Here is an 18,335-nt window from a genome sequence, read left to right as displayed (position 1 = left end):
CCGCCGCCCCCCGGGCCTCCCGGGCAGCCACAGCAGCCACAGGCGACGGGGACACAACCCTCCCCCGCCTCCGGCCCCACCCGGCCGCACCCCGGACCGCACGGCGTCACAGAGCGCATGCGTGCCGCGGGGGATGCCGGTGGCGGCAGTGGCGGCGACGGCAGTAACAGCGGCGGTTCCAGCGGGGACGCGAGCGGGGCGGTGACCGTGTGGGAGGTGGTCTCACTCTTGGGAAAACTGCTGGGCACCGTCGCCGCGCTGAAGGTGGTTCTGTACCTGCTCCGGGTGTGCTTAGCGATGGCCTGGAAATCCGGCGGCGCCAGCCACTCGGAGCTAATCCACAATCTCCGCAGTAAGTGCCACCCCCGCCCGGTGTGGGGCAGCTGGGGCAAGCTGGGCCTGGACCCGGTCCCCCCGGGCCGTCCGGAACGTTCTGTCTCCCCCCACCGCGCCTGCTGGAGGGCTGCGACACAAGGTTGCACCGGTAGTCCCGAACAGCATGCGTTTGCCATTTCCTCCCCCGGGAGCTGTCACTCGTCGGCGACGTGGACGGGAAAGGGCGAGAAAGAGCGCGGGGCCGCTGCTGGTGGGGCAGGGGTAGTCTTCCCCCCGGGGGAAGGGGTGCGGCACAGGTGGTGGGGCTGTCACTCGAGTCCGCGGTCCGGGTCCGGCGGGCGAGGGGCGTGCCTGCGGGGTGGGGAGGTGTGCGCCAGGCCTTCTGCAGACTGGGCTGCAAGTGAGCGGACCCTACTGTCACGTCCAGCGTTTTCTCTCCTTCCTCCTCTTTTATAATCGACCGCCCAGCAAGCTTTCTTTCTTAATTCTGCCTCCCCCGCCCTCCGATTTTTCCCCTGGAGGGAGATGTGGGCTTCTGATACAGGCGAAGGGAGGGAGAGGAAGATGAGAGTATTGGCATTGCGGATGCTAGGAGAATTTCTACCGCTGCTGTCCAGTGGGAAGCTCAGAGGGGGGCGGAGGGAAAGGAATGGGGGATGCTCTTACTGAGAAACTTGTATATCGGGAGCCTTTAGAGGTCTGCGTCCAGCCAAGGATATTGTGCATGCAAGGTTCTAACTTTTATACAGGGCTTAAAACACCTCGTATGGAAGTTAGCTTATACCAGTCTCTTTAGTTATTGTATTCCTTCCTCAGATGTTAATTTTAGGATGGGGTGAGTGCTGTGTCATTTTCTTTTTTTAAATACAAAAATACTGTCATTTTTCTGGTTGGAAAACCAGAAGGACTGCAGTTCATTATAATCTCACTCTAGTCAGAATTTATAGCTGTTTGTCATTAACTTTGCAAATAATCATTTCCCTCCATATGATATTTTTAATCATCCCATGTTATTTAGCTTATCATGTGTTTGTCATATCTCCCAACTCCACTTGTAACCTCCTCCAGGGCGGAGATCATTAAAAAAAAATTGAAGTCTCTCGATTGACAAATGCCTACTAATTGTCTTTACATGCCTAGATCTGTAGTAGGAACACAAAGGTGAATGAGAGAAATAAGTACCACTGTACTGTTTTGGCATATGGTTGGTACTTAATGTTAGTCATTTGACTTTTTTTAAAAGCAGTATTTAAAATGTGGAAATTGTGTCTTCATGTTCAGTAATAAAGACTATTTTGATATAGAGATTTTTAAAGCATTGCCAGTATTCAATTTCTAGAAGAATATTTGCCTGGAAGTAGACTTTTATATGCTGAGGCAGCAGTGTAAATTGTGATTTAGGTCCTCATGGATTGGACGTAAGCTCAATGTGTTGTGAATATTTTTGTAAGTTTCTTAGCATGACCTAAGTGCCTGCTGTTGCAATATACATACCTGAAACATACAGGGATTGTGATTAAGTAATTTTGTACCAGCGGGTTACATAGTAGACACTTGGCTGTGGCAGAAATTTGTAATTAGTCAGACTCGTAAAGTCTCTTTTTGGGCCAAATTTGTGGTATGCCAAGATTAGATCTTTTCCCAGTTGTTTTATAATCACTTTAATGTATTGTATTACTGTTCTTAGCTGAAATTTTAAGAACGTTTCTCCGTCAGAAGATTTAATAAGGAATATTTTATATACATAGATGTTGATTCTTATTGTATCATATAATGCAAATATTTATAGTTTTCTATTAGATCTATGGCAGGTAAAAGGAAATTAGTTTAGCTTTTCGAAACTCTTATGCAACTTAAGTTTCAACTTCTTGCTGAGGTAATTCTAGCCAATACATTTCTTTTTTTATTTATTAGCTTATTGTAAAAGTAATATTTGCTCATGTAAAAATTACAATTCACACAAAATTTGAAAATATCTTCTTCCTTGTTATTCCATTGTGTGTGTATATATATATATAGTCTTCCTAAATTGAAGGTTTTAATGTTGATGTGAAAAGGGATCTGCAAACTAGAAGAGGAAGTAAATTATAGTTTTAATTTTTAAAATCGGCTGAGATGTGTTTCGAGATTCTCCCTGGGGTTGTCGTCATGGGCGTGTGCTTGGCCATTCCAAGACAGGACACTGCGTACATGCAAAAGTTCATGAATGGGGGCAAGGAAAAGAGAGTTGCCCATTTGATGGAAAGAGATCGGCGCATCTCTGGAGTCAATTGTCACTATTTGTCAAAGGGTTTGAACATTGATTAAAGAAGCAATTTCCTGATTGATGAAAAATAACTCAGTTATGGTCATCTACCTGTGCTAGAAGGTTTACAAAGTGTGTTATGTAGCATACAGCGTGTTCTGTAATCATACTAAATAAAACTAAAATGAAAAAGGAAAAAAAAAGAAATGAAGTTCATTATTTATTTAGTTTTCACGATATAGTTTATGGAGAATACTTGCTGAGTTTCCCTTTGTGTTAGAAGACATCATATTGGGTTGTGGGAAAAGACTAACCTAATAATAGAAATATGTATGATTTCAAAGTTCACGTCCCATTTATAGACTATTTTAGATTGTATTGGTACATTTCTTATAACTTACATTGTGATAACTGCTCTTTAGTAATTTCGAGCATTGACTCTAATACTTGAGCATGCCTTAAAATCTGGATCACTTGGAGAGTTTGTGAAAACACTAAATGCTAGAGCTCAAGAATTTGTATTTCTAACAAATGCCTAAGTAATATGCTGCTGGGGCTGCTTTAGGGACCATATTTTGAGAACCACTTACATAGAGAATTGAAAATTACAAGATTAAATTCTTCCAGTATTTCAGTTCAGTTTTTATACTTTAGAAAAAATCTACAAGCAGTCCTGCTTTATAGAACTCTCTGTGATGTTCTTTATTTGTGCTGTTCAATATGGTAGCTATTGTTTTCTACTTTTATTGAAATCATTTAAAGTCATAGTAAAATTTAGAAGCTGAGGTAGCAGGAGTAGATGAGGTGGTTCTTGAGCAGAGGTAACTAAACCAGAGGGTGTTTGGAAGGTTAATTCTGTTTTGTTTTATTTTCTTGTCTTGTGTTTTAGTTTTGCTATAGGGTACATGCGCTAGTTGGAGAGAGACAGAGAAAGTGAGAGAAATCATCCCCCAGGTGGGATGGCTATGCCATAGTCCCTTCTCCTCCATTTTCCTCTTGGGATTTTGAACACACATGCACATGAGCATGGAGTGTTTTACAAGCCACTGGTCCTGGATTTGAACCATGTAGTCAGCTATATGATATCCAGCTGCCTTATCTCTGAGCCTCCTGCTCGCCCCATCAAAGGTTAGCTCTTACCCAAGAGATTTCAAAGGCTAATAGTGACCATTTAACACAGTGTTAACAATCTTTTATCTACTTTTATTTGTTAAAAAATAGTTGACTACCCTAATGCATCGATTATTTCTACTTACATATACATATTTAATATACTTGATTATGCCATTCTGTATATGTAATGTTTATAGGATTTGTCAGTCAACTAATATTTGAGCACTTTTTCTTTTTTTTTTAAAGAATTATTTCATTTAACTATTTATCAGAGAGGGACAGAGAGAGAGAGAGAGAGAGAAAGTGAGAAAGCAAGCCACTAGGTCCAGGACTTGAATATTGGCCATTGTGGGAGTTCAGTGCCCTTAACCACCACACCACCTATTGGTCCCATACTTTTTCTTTTTTTAAGAGATTTTTGCAGGGCCAACAGGTGGCTTGATGGTTAAAGGAGCTGTATTCCCACGTGGCCGACCTCGGTTGGTATCCTCCCTTTCTCTCTCTGTCTCTCTCTCTGGTAAAATTAAAAAAATAATAATAACAAATGGAATTAAATAAATAAATATTTTTTTTAAAAAGAGAGATTTTTGCTATAGGGTGCTTGCACTTGCACTTGAGAAATTACCCCACCCTCCCGGGTTAATTTCAATTACCACACAGCAGTCCCTTTTCCTCCATTCGCCTCTCAGGATTTTGGGCACACATGCACATGTGCCTGCCCGATGTGAGTTTCAAGCTGCCAGGTCTGGATCGTGGTCAATTACATGGGAGTCCAGCAATGTAGCCATGATGTCATCTGCTAGTCCTGAGTACTTTTTTTTTCTTTTTTAAGAAAAGGTCTTGTTATTACTATCTTCCTACCTTGGCCTCCCACCTGGGATTACAGGTATTCCACCAGGCCTGGTTCTTTTTTTAGACAGTGTCTTGCTATGTGGCTTAGGCTGTCCTCCAACTCAAGATCCTCTTGCCTCACTCTAGTCACTAGGTATACAGGCACATACCACTGCACCCAGCCTTTAGGTTGGATTGACGATCAAACCTGGGCTTCCCATTTAGTCCCGGCCCATGGATCACTCTGCGTCTTAGCATTACTTGGCACCAAAGCAGGAGTTTGCCTGCTGTCTATATGCCAGACACTGGAGGTAGAGCAGCGAACGGTACAAACATCCCATCACTCTTGCAGCTTAATTCTAGTGGGGTCAGCCAAGTAAAATGGTATGTTATATGATGATAAGTGACAAAGGAGGATGGAGAGCATAGGGGAGCAGGTTTGTAGTTTAGGGGGGAAAAGGCCTCCCTAAGGAATCATCTGAACAAAGATTTGTGGAGGGGAAGAAACAAGCCTTGTGGATAGAGCTGGGGACAAGCACTCCAGGCAGAAGAAATAGTAAGTTAATTTGGATTTGGGGTGAGGGAGAAAGACTGGAGCAAAGGATATGACACTGCAGTTTTAGGCCTTGGCAAATGGAATGACTTGCCATTTTCTTGATTGGAAATAATATGTGAGAGAGCAGCAGGGTTTCGGGGGTAAAGAGGAAGTCAAGACATGGGAGATCAGGAGTTTACTTGGGGAAATGTTAGGTTTTTTTTTTTTTTTTTTTGAGAGGTTTTTGCTATAGGGCGTGTGCGCTCGCCAGACAGACAGAGAGAGACAGAGAGATAGAAAGCGAGAAATCACCCCCCAGAGGGGATGGCCACTCTGCAATCGCTTCTCCTCCATTCTCCTCTCGGGATCTCGGGTACGCATGCACACGCGCCCGGTGTGAGTTTAAGCCACCGGGTCCAGGACTCGAACCACGGTCGGCCATGTGGGAGTCCAGCGACATAGCCATTACGCTAACTGCTGGTCCTGGGAGATGTTAGGTTTGAGGTACTTAAAAAACATTTTTGTGGAGGCCATAGTTGATTTTTGAATATGTAAAAATTATGGTAATTTGTACTTTTTGTATTCTTAAAATATTAATTTTTGTGAATAAATAGAAATTTTCTTATTGTATTTAAATAATCAGTTCTTAGTTACTGGTGTACAGCTAGTGAAAAAGAGCATTTGGTCTTAGCATTCTAGTACTTTTGTGTGTATGTACAACACACATAACCAGCTTGTAAAATCCTAAGACATTGCAACCTCAGGGAACAGCAGATGGTGTAATGGTTACATTGCAGGACTCTCACATAGTCGATTGTGGTTCAAGTCCTGGAGCCGGTGACTTAAAACTCATGCCATGTGCATGCGTGCCCAAAATCCCAAGAGAAGGGATTGCAGTGTTGCCATCCCCCCAAGGGGTGATTTCTCTCTGTCTCTCTGTCTCTCTGTGTAGCTCTAGCAAGCGCAAGTGCCCTATACCAAAAATCTCTCAAAACACACACACACACACACACACACACACACACACAAAGAAAGAAAGAAAGAAACTGGCGCCTCATTAGACCAGCAGGTTGCATGGAGGTTAAGGCAATGACCAATTGCACCATTCAAGTCCTGGTCTGGCTTGAAAATCACTCTGGGCATATGTGCATATGTGCCCAAAATCTGGAGAGGAGACAGAAGAAGGGATTGTGGCATGGCCCACTCCCTTGGAGAGTGATTTCTTGTGCTCTCTCTCTGTCTCTGGTGAATGCATGCACCTTAGAGCAAAAACTAAAAGATAAGTCAATAAAGAAGGATATTGGGGTCGGCAGGTGAAGTGGTGGTTAAAGGTGCTGAACTCCTACATGACTGACCACGGTTCAAGTCCTGGACCTAAGCAGCCTGCTTTCTCACTTTCCCTCTCTCTCTCTCCGCCTCTTGCTCTGTCTCTCTCTGGTCAAATTGAAATAAATAAATAAATGAAGTTGAATAAAATAATTCTTTTTTAAAAAAGAAAGATATTAAGGGCTTATTTAGAATATAGGCAATGCCTCCTCATTTTAACTTATTTCAAGTCAGTCTTGTAGACATACTAGTAAGTAAATTTACAGTGTGTTGAATACAATTTCATATGTTCTTTTTGGATTTTAGTATAAGTGTGTCTGCTTACATTTAAATTAACTAAATAAAATAAAATTTAATACTTAGTTCTGTGGTCATACGAGCCACATTGTAAGAGCTTGATGACCACATGGAGTTAGTGGCTCTCCTGCTGGACAGTGTAGATGTGGAACATATCCACCATCACTGAAGGTTCTATTGTATTACACTAGATCTGGATGCCAGGTTGTACAGTAGTCTCCCCTCATCCAAGGTGTCACTTTCTGTGGTGTTAGTTACCCACAGTCAGCCATGGTGAGCTATTTTGAGAGAGAGAGAGAGAGAGAGAGAGAGAGAGAGAGAAACAGAGACCACATTCATATAACTTTTATTTTAGTCTGCATAAAAAATAAACACATACACACACATATATATATATATATATATATATATACACACACACACATATATATATATATATTAGTTTTTGCTGGAAGGGATATACATTCACTAGAGAGAGACAGAGTGACAGAGAGTGGGAGGGAAAAAGCCCTCACTCCCTGCAGCAGGGCATGGTCATGCCACAATCCCTTCTCTTCCATCCTGTCAGGATTTTGGATACATGCATATGTGCCTGATGTATTTTTCAAGCCACTGGGGTTATGTGGGATCTGACTCCCCAACCACCAGGCCGTGGGCAGGCCCTGTATATTTTATAATTTTCTATTTTACTATTAGTTATTGCACCTATTTATTTTACTTATTTTTTTAAATGTCTTTGGTATAGAGTATATGTGCTTGCCAGAGGGAGACAGACAGAAAGAGGGAAAATGAGAAATCATTTCCTGGGGGAGAAGGCCCTACCACAGTCCCTTCTCCATTCCCCTCTTGGGATTTTGGGCACACATGCCAGGCGTGATTTTTAGGCCTTCAGGTCCAGGACTCAAGCCATGATCAGCCATGTGGGAATTCAGCACCTTAACCACCACACCATTTGCTGGTCCCTCCGTATTTATTTTTAATTGGCAAAGGGCATGTGTGCTTGCCAGAGAAAGAGAGGAAGAAAGCACCTGCTACTGGGGGACGTTCACTCTGCAATCCCTTCTCCGTTTCTTCATCCTTAAACACACCATGTTGTCAGGGCTGGGCCTCAAATTGCAGTAGGCCATGTGGGATCATACTCCTTAACTGGTAGGCCACAGGACAGGTCCTACTGTGCCTAATTTATAAATTAAATCTTATCATAGGTATGTGTATGTAGGAAAGAAACATAGTGTATATATAGGGCCCAGCACTGTTAAAAGTTCCCTTGAAAAGAGATTTGGAGAGTAAAAGAGCCTATTTTGGTAGCCTTCAGCATAAACCCAGTGTGTACTTGGAGAGAACATAGGAAGGGACAGGTTTTACAGGAATAAGTTCTCTCCCAGGTTCCACTTGGGTCATCTACGTAAATGAGGAATCAAACTTGTTCAGTTCCGATTGGTTGAGGCAAGTTGCAGTCCATTGGCTTAGGAACAGTAGTTCAAAGGTTCCATTTGGATTTTTCCCAGAACCGCAGAGTACTTGAGTAACTCTAGTCTGCACATGGCTGCTAGACTCCTGTTGAATTTAGGCCCAGCTACCACTTAGGACCTTTCTTGGCAGATTCTGCTCCTTAGGATTCATTGTTATCCACAGTTTCAGACATCCACTGGAGGTCTTGGAACATGTCCCCTGCAGAGAAGGGGGCCTACTGTATTTCATTCTATTTAATGTGATCTTGGGCTGTGGGAAAAGAAAGGTTCCATTGTGCTATTACACAGACTTTTATTAACATCACATTTAGCTTTGACTAAGTGTATTTTTTTGGGGGGGTTTGCTATAGGATGCATGCGCTCGCCAGACAGAGACAGAGAGACAGAAAGTGAGAAATCACCCCCCCAGGGGGGATGGTCATGCTGCAATCCCTTCTCCTCTATTCTCCTCTCAGGATCTTGGGCATGCACGCACACGTGCCCGGCATGAGGTTTAAGCCACCGGATTTGGGACGCAAACCACGGTCGACTACGCGGGAGTCCAGCAACATAGCCATTACGCTAACTGTTGGTCCCTTGACTAGTGTTTTTTAAGGGTGGCAGTGAAAAACCAAAGATCAGCCAAGGGAGATGAAGATAAGAGGGACAGCATTTTATATGGTGCTTCGTCGGGATCACAATTGTGTGGTTTAGCAGAGAGAAGGCTGTAGGGAGCACTGGTGTTTCAATATTTGAAAAACTGTCTTGTAGTAGAGGGTCAAAGGAGGACACATGGGAGGCAGATTTTGGCTCATTATAAGGAAGTATTCACAAAGCTATCCTAACAGAGAGTTGGCTTTGAAAAATACTGTTTTCTATCATTGAATATGTTGAAGAAAAGAATGGTTGACTATTTCCCTGTAGGGATTATTGTAGAAGGTATTTTGTTATCAGATTTGAATGTATATTAGATCTCTGAGGACCCTTGAAAACCCAAGATTCTGTGATTTTTAAATAGCATTATGGATTGCATGAAATCACTTGTGTGCTATGTGTGATTTAGGAGTGAGCCACAAAAGTTAGCATATTAACATTAGCTTCTGATATTATCTGCATTTTAGAATTTTGTTTAACATTTTAGTTTGTCAAAGAGGTAAAGGAATTCAAAGGACATAACCTTCTCCTTTGAGACATAGTGTCAAAGCACTTAACTTTATTTATCAATGAAAGGTGCTTTAAAAAAAGTGATTAAGAGGGCTGACTCTGTGACCTGATGGTTGGGCCAGTCAAAAAAACATGCCAGCCACACATATGTGTTCCTAAAATTCCAACAGGATGGAGAAATAGAGGAGAAGGGATTGTGAGGTGACCATGCCCTATTGGAGGGTACGCTTTCCCTCTTCGTCTCTCCCTATGTCTCTGTCTTTCTCTCTGGTGAGTACACGTGTCCTTGACAAGTAAAAAAAAAATGGCTAAGGTATACATATAAATATGATATATGTAAATCTCTAGTATTTAGATAATATGCTTTACCATAATTTAACCATCATGTGAAATTTGTTTTACTTTTAATTGATTAATTCTTTTGAAAAATAATTATTTAATTTTATTTATTATTATTATTTTAAAATTTGTATAGGGCACATGCACTCATCAGAGAGAGAGAGACAAAGAGAAAGCAAGAAAGCAAGTTGCTAGGTTCAAGACTTGGACCGTGGTTGGCCATGTCGCAGTCCAGTGCCCCAAACACCATGCCACCTGCTGGCCCTTTTTTTTTTTTGAGGGGTTTTTGCTATAGGGCGCGTGTGCTGGCCAGACAGACAGAGAGAGACAGAGAGACAGGAAGTGAGAAATCACCCCCCAGGGGGTATGGCCACGCCGCAATCCCTTCTCCTCCGTTCTCCTCTCGGGATCTTCGGTGGGCACGCATGCACATGTGCCTGGCGTGAGTTTTAAGCCACCGGGTCTAGGACTCAAACCATGGTCAACTACATGGGAGTCCAGCGACATAGCCATTATGCTAACTGCTGGTCCCGGCCCTTTGTTTTTTTAAAGAGGGATTTTTGCTATAGGTCACGTACACTCGCCAGAGAAACAAAGACAGAAAGACTAAAAGTGAGAAATCACCCTCCGAGGGGGTTGGCCATGCCTCAATCCCTTCTCCTCCATTCTCTTTTCAAAATCTTGGCCACAAACACATATGCTCCCGGAGTGAGTTTTAAGCCGCCAAGTCCAAGACTTGAACTGTAGTCAACTTCGTGGGAGTCCAGCAACATAAATATTACGCCTTCTACTGATCCTCTGCTACCTCTTTATGCGTGATAGCACATGTGTGTGCATGAGTGAGAAAAAGAAATTGAGATTTAGATAGAAAAAGAGAGAGAGAGAAAAAGAGAAGCACCCTTCATAGGTTCTAGTCATGTCGTAATCTCCTTCCTTTAGTCCAGACATGTCAGGATTTGGGGCACATGCGTGATCTCATGTTTCATGTCAGTCTAAACCAGGGAGAACCCATGGTGGGCCACGTGGCTTCTAGCACTACAATCCAGTGTGCTGTGCACTGCACCAATGAGACTGGGCCAGAATTCTTTGGTTGTAGTATGAGTTTAAAACTAATCCCTTTGAGGCTTTCTGTAGTGCAAGTTTCAAGCTCTATTTACCTGATCATTTTGGATGAGAAGAATAAGGTGAAAATTTTGTTAAGTTCTTATTGTTTTCCCAAGCAAGGTTTACAGTTGAGAAGAAATTGGAATTATTAAAAAGCTGTTCAAGTAATATAGTAAGTGATACTTATTGAGATGTAACTTTGTAACAAGTTTAGACAGTTTCTATATGGGTTGAAATCCATCCAAAGTTTATGACCTTTATAACATACAGACTGCCTTTCTTTTTCTCCCTCCCCCCCACCTTCCTTTTCTTTCTTTTTTGCTAGGATGCATGCACTTGCTAAAGAGAGAGAGAAGGAAAGTGAGAAATCCCCTAGGGTGATGGTCACACTGTAATCCCTTCTCCATTCTCCTCCTGGGATTCTAAAGAAGACACCTGTGCCCCTCCTCTTTAGGCCCATTGTCCGTGGTATGCTGATGTTCTAGTGCACTGATGTCATGCACTGCCATTGTGCCATTTTTCTGCTCAGGCTACCTGAGGCTTACTGTTTCGAGGTAACACCACTTACTTAGCTTCAGCCCTCTTTAGGGTCTCATGCATCCTGCTACCGTGTGCTAACTCCAATGCTTCAGGTTGATCTCACTGCCCTTATATGCCTGTGCGTTAAAGTAATTGTTTAACTGCTCTAATAAAGACTTAAGTAATAATGGCCCAACAAAAGAAAAGTTTCTCCCTCCTGTAATAACTCAAATGTAAGCAGTTCGGGGCTAATATGGTGGTTCCATGGTGTTGAAAACTTAGGCTCCTCTTCTCTGGTTGTTCTGTTCTCTCCCTATTTGTGAAACTGTATGTAGTTTATCATTTCCATGTTCCAGTCATTTTGGAAGGAAAAAGAAAGAAGAAAACTCTTACTCCTTTTAGGAGCATGATCTAGAAATTGAATACATAGTTTCTGCATATGTTCCATTGGCAAGAACTTAATTGTAAGGCTATAACTAATAGTACAGAGGTTAGACAACGTATCCAATTAAAATTCTGTCACTGTATAAGAAAAGGAGTCCCCAGGTGGCATGGTGTTTAGGGCACTGGACTCCCACATAGTCAACCGCGGTTCAAGTCCTGGATCTGGTAGCTTCTCACTTTTCTTGTCTCTGTCTGGTGAGTGTGCATGCCATATAGCAAATTAAAAATAAATAAATAAAATTGAAATAAATAATTATTTAAAATATGGAAAGAAAAGGTATCCCTGCTCCATCTTGCTAATTGTAGGATGTGTGTGTATGTACACATGCATACAGTATACATACATATTATTTATAATAATGAGGTAAGGGAAAGTGAAAAGATTTTTAGTCAATAACATATGTACATAATTAAAGATGAAATATAAGGTGGTGTGGTAGTTAAGGTATTGGACTCCTACATGGCTGACTGTGGTGCAAGTATTGGACACATTCTTGAAAAGCACGCCAGGCACGTGTGCATGGGTGCCCAAAATCTGTAGAGGAGAATGGAGGATTAGGGGTTGCAGTGTGGCCATCCCCCCGAGGGGGAAAATGCTTTCTCACTTTCCCTCTCTCTGTCTGTCTCCTGGGAGTGCATGCACCTATGGCAAAAACCTAAAAGAAAAAAAAAAGGACTTGCACTGAAAAACAATATTCCTCCCATCCGTAGACTCATTGCAGAGTGAGCCACTGTTAATTATGCTTTTGGTTCTTCTGGTGATTATCTTCATAGCTGTAAATCATATGCTTAAACTGCTGTTTCTTGTTTTATCAACTTTGGGCATCATTGCTGACCTGTTAAGACAGCTCAGTACTCAACAATACAAATCTCTCTCCTTGCTTCATATAGTTACATCCTCGTTTTTGCTTCCTCTTTTATTGTTACCTTTGTAACTTTGAGTAATAAACTTTAACCTATATTTTTTGTTCTATAATTTATAAACTAAAACTACCACTTAATCCCTTCATTTTGTGAAAAAGAATATTAGGGAGTTCCCCCTCTCATTTCCCAATTTACTAGTAGGCCTTTTATATTATTGAAATAGTAACATTTACATTTTATTCAGTAAAACAAGAAAAAATCTTCTGTACTTTGATTTTTTTAAGTTATTTGTTCAATTTTATTTATTCACTTATTTGTTTTTATTTGATCAGAGATACACAGAGAGAGAGATAGAGAGAGAGAGAGGGAAAGTGAGAAAGCAAGCCACCAGGTCCAGTACTCAAACTGCGGTTGGCCACGTGGGAGTGTCCAGTGCCTTATCCACCATTCCACCTGCTGGTCCCCTGCACTTTGATTTTAAAAGTTGGGGCTGGCAGGTGGCATGGTGGTTGAGGTGCTGGACTCCCACATGGCCTAACACCGTTTGGATTCTGGACCTGGCAGCTTACTTTCTCACTTTTCTTCTCTCTCCCTCTCTTTCTCTGGTCAAATTAATAATAATAATGACAAATAAAATTAAAAATCTTTAAAAACAAAGAAAAAATTTGAAAATTGGTAACCACTGTTAATATTGGTGGCTGTGTCAATGTGTCAGTGCTTTGCTGAGCTATGTGTTATGCTCTGAGTTTATCCACTGCTGTTTGTTTCCAGTTCCACAGACTCTTCTGCTATTGAAGAATGGCAATAGTTTTTTCCTTTTCGAACATTTCATCAGTTTCTTGAACTTCCACCACGTTTTCATTTTCTTGATATATACATCATGACTCATATCTTTCTATTATTTTCCAGGAACTTTATTTATCTTTTGTATCCCTTTCTGCCCTTCAAGTTGGGAAGAGAAACATACTTTCTTAACATGGCCCTGATTTTTTCAAGCTCTTTATTATAGCTAGCATTCTATTGCATTTTCTTTTTTGAGCCCTCCTGACTTCTCATTTTAGATAAATTGTATATTTGGATCAACATTAGTTATTATTATAATTATTTAATTAGGGTTCTTGGGCCGTAGGGCTGCAAGCAGATCGAGTATGGGAGTTCTCAAGCTGTTCACTATTTCAGAAAGCCTAATAGTAATTGCACGTTTACTCCTAATTAGGGTATGCATGCAGAGTAAAACATCAAATTACTTTGGTGTTTGCTAGAAATATTTCAGGGCACTGGAAGTTTATATATGTCATAGATTACCCAACATAGGAAGATGATTTAATAACTTAGTAAATGGAGCTTACTTTAGGCATCTTTCAAAATAGGGACTCCTAGGCAAAAAGAAACAATAAGGAAATCTTGGGAAAATTTTAGAAATCACTCAGTAAAGGCCTAATAAAGCTTTTTGTTCTGAGCCTTTTTGTAAATGACTGATTATAAGCTATTAAAAACAATGTGGAGTTTTAGTAAATTCTCTTTGACACTGTAGTTATAGAGTAATAAAGGAGCCAAAGAAATGCACGTGAGTTTGATAAAAATACAATATATTACCAAAGGTGGGGGAAGTGATCCCTTTAATTTACTTCGACTTTTTAGAATGTGCCTTGAATAATGTATGTGATTTAAGATGTCATACTTTTAAGGCTTCATCTAGAAAAGAGTGAATAAGGTGAATATGATGATTATTTCAAAAACTGATGAATAATTGAGAGTGCTTAGTGGAGCTACTTAGCCTGAAGGGGGGAAAAAAGGCCTTGGGATGATCATGATTTATCTTCAGATGTGTACAAAAGGTCGGCTAAGTAAGAAATTCAGTATATTCCATGTAGCTTAAGATAGTAACCTTAAGGGTTTATATGAGTAATTTATAAAAAGGAAGATTTCGTCTTAATACAGAGAAATTTTCCAGTGATCAGAATGGTCTAAATATAGACAGGGCTATTCCTTGAACTAGAAAGAACCACATTAGTGGAACTCTTACAGTAGAGTGTGTGGTACTAATTTATGAAGAAGGGAGGCTTGATGGCTTCTAAGTCCTGTTGTGGCCATGAATGTCCATGTCTCACCTCTCTGGAATTTTAATTAATCTCAGGGCACATGAACCACTCAAGAATTATTCTGGGGAATGAATTACTGTTACTCACCAAGCTACTTGAATACTGTATGTTAGTAGTGCAGTGATGTGAGCCGTAGGAACCTACCGTCTCAATCTGAGTGGCCCTACCTCTTATTAGCTCTGTGATCTTGGGCTACTTAATTTGTCCTTCTAACCTCAGTTTTATCATCTCTAAAATGGCATAATAGTACCTACTTTATAGGCTTAATAGAGATGATGCAAATTATTTCGAAGTTTATAATAAGTTTATATCTTTTTTTTAAAAAAAGAATTAATTCCATTTGTTATTACTGCTTTTTAAATTTGACCAGAAAGAGACAGAGAAAGAGAAAGGGAAAGTGAGAAACCAAACCACTGGGTTGGGGACTTGAATCACATTCAGCTCTGTGAGAATCCAGCGCCTTTTACCACTATGCCACCTGCCAGCCCCATAAGTTCATATCTTAAGAGCTGTGTGTAGTGTTCCTTTTTGTTATTGACTTGCACTTCCCTTGAATTTCTTCAAAACATTGCTATATTCTTACTTCATTTTGAATGTTGCTTTTTGGGAGGGGGGCGGGTGGTTTGCTATAGGGCATGTGTGCTCGCCAGAATGTCAGAGACAGACAGAAAAATAGAAAGCGAGAAATCACCCCCTAGGGGGGATGGCCACACCACAATCCCTTCTCCTCCGTTCTCCTCTTGGGATCTTGGGCAAGCATGCACACGCGCCCTGTGTGAGTTTAAGCCACTGGGTCTCAGACTCGAACCATGGTCGACAACTACATGGGAGTTCATTGACATAGCCATTACGCTAACTGCTGGTCCCACTAACTCACATGTTTCTTTAAGCCACTAGCCAGAATTCAAACTGCAGTTGGCCATATGGGATCTGGTTCCCTCCCTTAACCATTAGGTCACAGGGGCTCTCTCTATAACCCTTGTTTAGGTAGTTTTTGAACTCCATGGTTGGTAAATTAATTAGTTTGCATAAATATTTTAAAGTCTTATGATGCTTTTACTGAAGTAGTTTCAGTTTAAGATATCTATTCATAATGTAGCCAAAATTAAGCAGAACATGTTTTGGTTTAAAATTTTTAGTTTATTTCTGGATTGCTAAATTAAAGTTAAGTTTATATATTTAATCTTACAGATTTTAAATCTGTGAGAACTGGAACTATGCTGTCTTGTTTATTCTTGTATCCTAAGTGGATAGCATTGTGTCTGTTATATAGTAAGTGGTCAACAGCCATTGAATTACTTTAAGAGCTTTATTAAATAATAAGTCTATACATGTAAGTATATACATTAAATAATAAGTGTATACATGCTTTATTAAATAATAAATATATCATGAGGTTTGTTGAAATTCAACATTTATTTAATCTCTAAGAACAAACTTTTGCTGTGGAAGTCAAATTTGTTATTGACTTTGTTTTCCTTCTTGGAAAATTCACTTTTCTTGGGCACTATAACAGTGTATTGGCCTGGTTTTCTTCCTCCCTCTGTGGACTGCTCCTCTTCATCATCTTTGATTTTTTGGTTTGTTTGTTTTTAAAGAATAATTATTTTTAACTATTATTATTTTAATTTGACCAGATAGAGAGAGAGTGGGGAAGTGAGAAAGCAAGTAACCAAGTCTGGGACTCTAACCACGGTTGGCTGTGTGGGAGTCCCAACCACCATGCCACCTGTCAGCCCCCCTTCCTCCTCATCTTTGAATGCCCTACTTCCTTCGCCTATTTGTTAAATGTTGGCTTTTTTCCCGCCTCCCAGCCATGTTTGATTTATTTCCATTGCTTTAATTGCCATCTGTGTAATAGAAATCTGTAGCTCTATCCTAGATCTCTTTCCTGAACTCTGATTCATGTGTCCATCTGATTGCTGAATATCTCCACTTGTTTGATCCATAGCTTTTAACTGAATAGATACCTTTTCCTTTCCCTCCGTTACTCTGCCCTTCTCCAGGATTTCCCAAGTCAGCCAATGACATCTAAATCTCAACCATTATTCCCACCCCCAACCCCATATCCAGTCAGATATACATTGCCTACTACTATAACTCAAATCTTTTTTTTTTTTTTTTTTGAGAGGTTTTTGCTTTAGGGCATGTGCGCTCGCCAGACAGACAGACAGATACAGAGAGATAGAAAGCAAGAAATCACCCCCTGGGGGGGGATGGCCACACTGCAATCCCTTCTCCTCCATTCTCCTCTTGGGATCTTGGGCACGCATGCACACATGCCCAGCGTGAGTTTTAAGCCACCAGGTCCGGGATTCGAAAAGCGATCGACTACGTGGGAGTCCAGCGACATAGCCATTATGCTAACTGCTGGTCCCTAACTCAAATCTTTCTACTTTTCTCCATCCTTATTTTCATTATTAAAGACCAGGTTGCTTTTACCTGGGCCAAGACTTCCAATCTTGCTCTCTTCCAGTCCAGTCTTTACAGTGCAGAATTATTATTCTAAATTATTAGGTTATTGGGAATGTCATGATGTGCTTTTCTATACAAAAATGCATCATGACTGAGGACCAGCAGATGGGGTAACATGTTGCTGGACTCCTCCATGGTGGACCATGGTTCAAGTTCCAGACCCAACAGCTTGAAACTCAGGCCAGACATGTATGCATATGTGCCTAAAATCCTGACAGGAGAATGGAGGAGAAGGGATTGTGGCATGGCCATACCCCTGTGGGGTGAATTCTCACTTCCTGTCTGTCTCTCTCTGTTTCTCTAGTGATCACATGCACTCTATAGCAAAAGTCTCTCTCTAAAAAAAAAAAGCATCATGACTTTCCCAACAACCCAATATATCTAATCAAAATATTTGCTTCATTCATTTCAGAAAATGGAATCATCAAGACAGATAAAGTATTTGAAGTTATGCTAGCGACAGACCGCTCCCACTATGCGAAATGTAACCCATATATGGATTCTCCACAATCAATAGGTAAGCTTTGAATTTCTGAAAATACCACATTTTCTTCATTTACTCTGTAATTTTTGTAAGTAGAAAAAGGCTAAAAGATAGTTTACTACTAATTTGAATTTTATGACTCAGTAAGTTTCATAATCCCAAAATATCCTTTTTATTAAAATGATCTCTCTACTTTCTCAAAGTATATTTCTCATTTGCATTATCTCTCAGATTTGTATATTTACAAGGATATTTGTTTTTTAAGGTTTTTGCCACAGGACACTTTAATTCTCTGGAGAGAGAGACAGAGACAGAGAGAAAGTGAGAAGTCACTCCCCAGCGGGAATGGCCAGGCTGCAATCCCTTCTCCTCTGTTTTCCTCCTGAGATTTTTAGTGCGCACCCACACACACCCAGCATGATTTTTAAGTCTCCACATCCTCCAGGAACCACGTTCAGACATGTGCAAGTCCAGTGCCTTAACCACTATGCTATCTACCGGCCTCTACAAGGAATTGTAAATAATAATTTTCTTAAAACATTTTAATGAGGGGAACCAGCAGTTAGTGTAATGGCTATGTTGCTGGACTCCCACGTAGTCGACTGTGGTTCGCGTCCCAGACCTGGTGGCTTAAAACTCACGCTGGGCGCGTGTGCGTGCGTGCCCAAGATCCCGAGAGGAGAATGGAGGAGAAGGGATTGCGGCA

General features: G+C 40.9%; 1 protein-coding gene and 1 pseudogene across 4 annotated transcripts in view; both read left to right on the top strand.

Moving 5' to 3' along the window:
* The first annotated feature begins 126 nt into the window (after positions 1-126).
* The window catches only part of PCMT1 (protein-L-isoaspartate (D-aspartate) O-methyltransferase), a 56,551-nt gene continuing 38,342 nt past the window's right edge, over positions 127-18,335 (top strand). For 2 of the 4 annotated variants that reach the window (XM_014585989.2, XM_014585991.2), the window contains exons 1-2: positions 128-352; positions 17,558-17,662. In XM_014585989.2, coding sequence (XP_014441475.2) covers positions 298-352; positions 17,558-17,662 — 160 coding nt within the window. In that variant the 5' untranslated portion in view covers positions 128-297. Of the gene's footprint in view, positions 353-524; positions 587-17,557; positions 17,663-18,335 lie in introns of those variants that run through there. The other 2 variants (XR_003548544.1, XM_027769926.1) reach the window with 2 other exon arrangements.
* Positions 2,274-2,744, top strand: LOC102472748 (NADH dehydrogenase [ubiquinone] 1 alpha subcomplex subunit 1 pseudogene; annotated as a pseudogene).

The sequence above is a fragment of the Tupaia chinensis genome, unplaced genomic scaffold, assembly GCF_000334495.1.
Source record: "Tupaia chinensis unplaced genomic scaffold, TupChi_1.0 Scaffold000014_1, whole genome shotgun sequence".
Taxonomy (NCBI): domain Eukaryota; kingdom Metazoa; phylum Chordata; class Mammalia; order Scandentia; family Tupaiidae; genus Tupaia; species Tupaia belangeri.
This window is presented reverse-complemented; position numbering and strand designations above follow the sequence as displayed.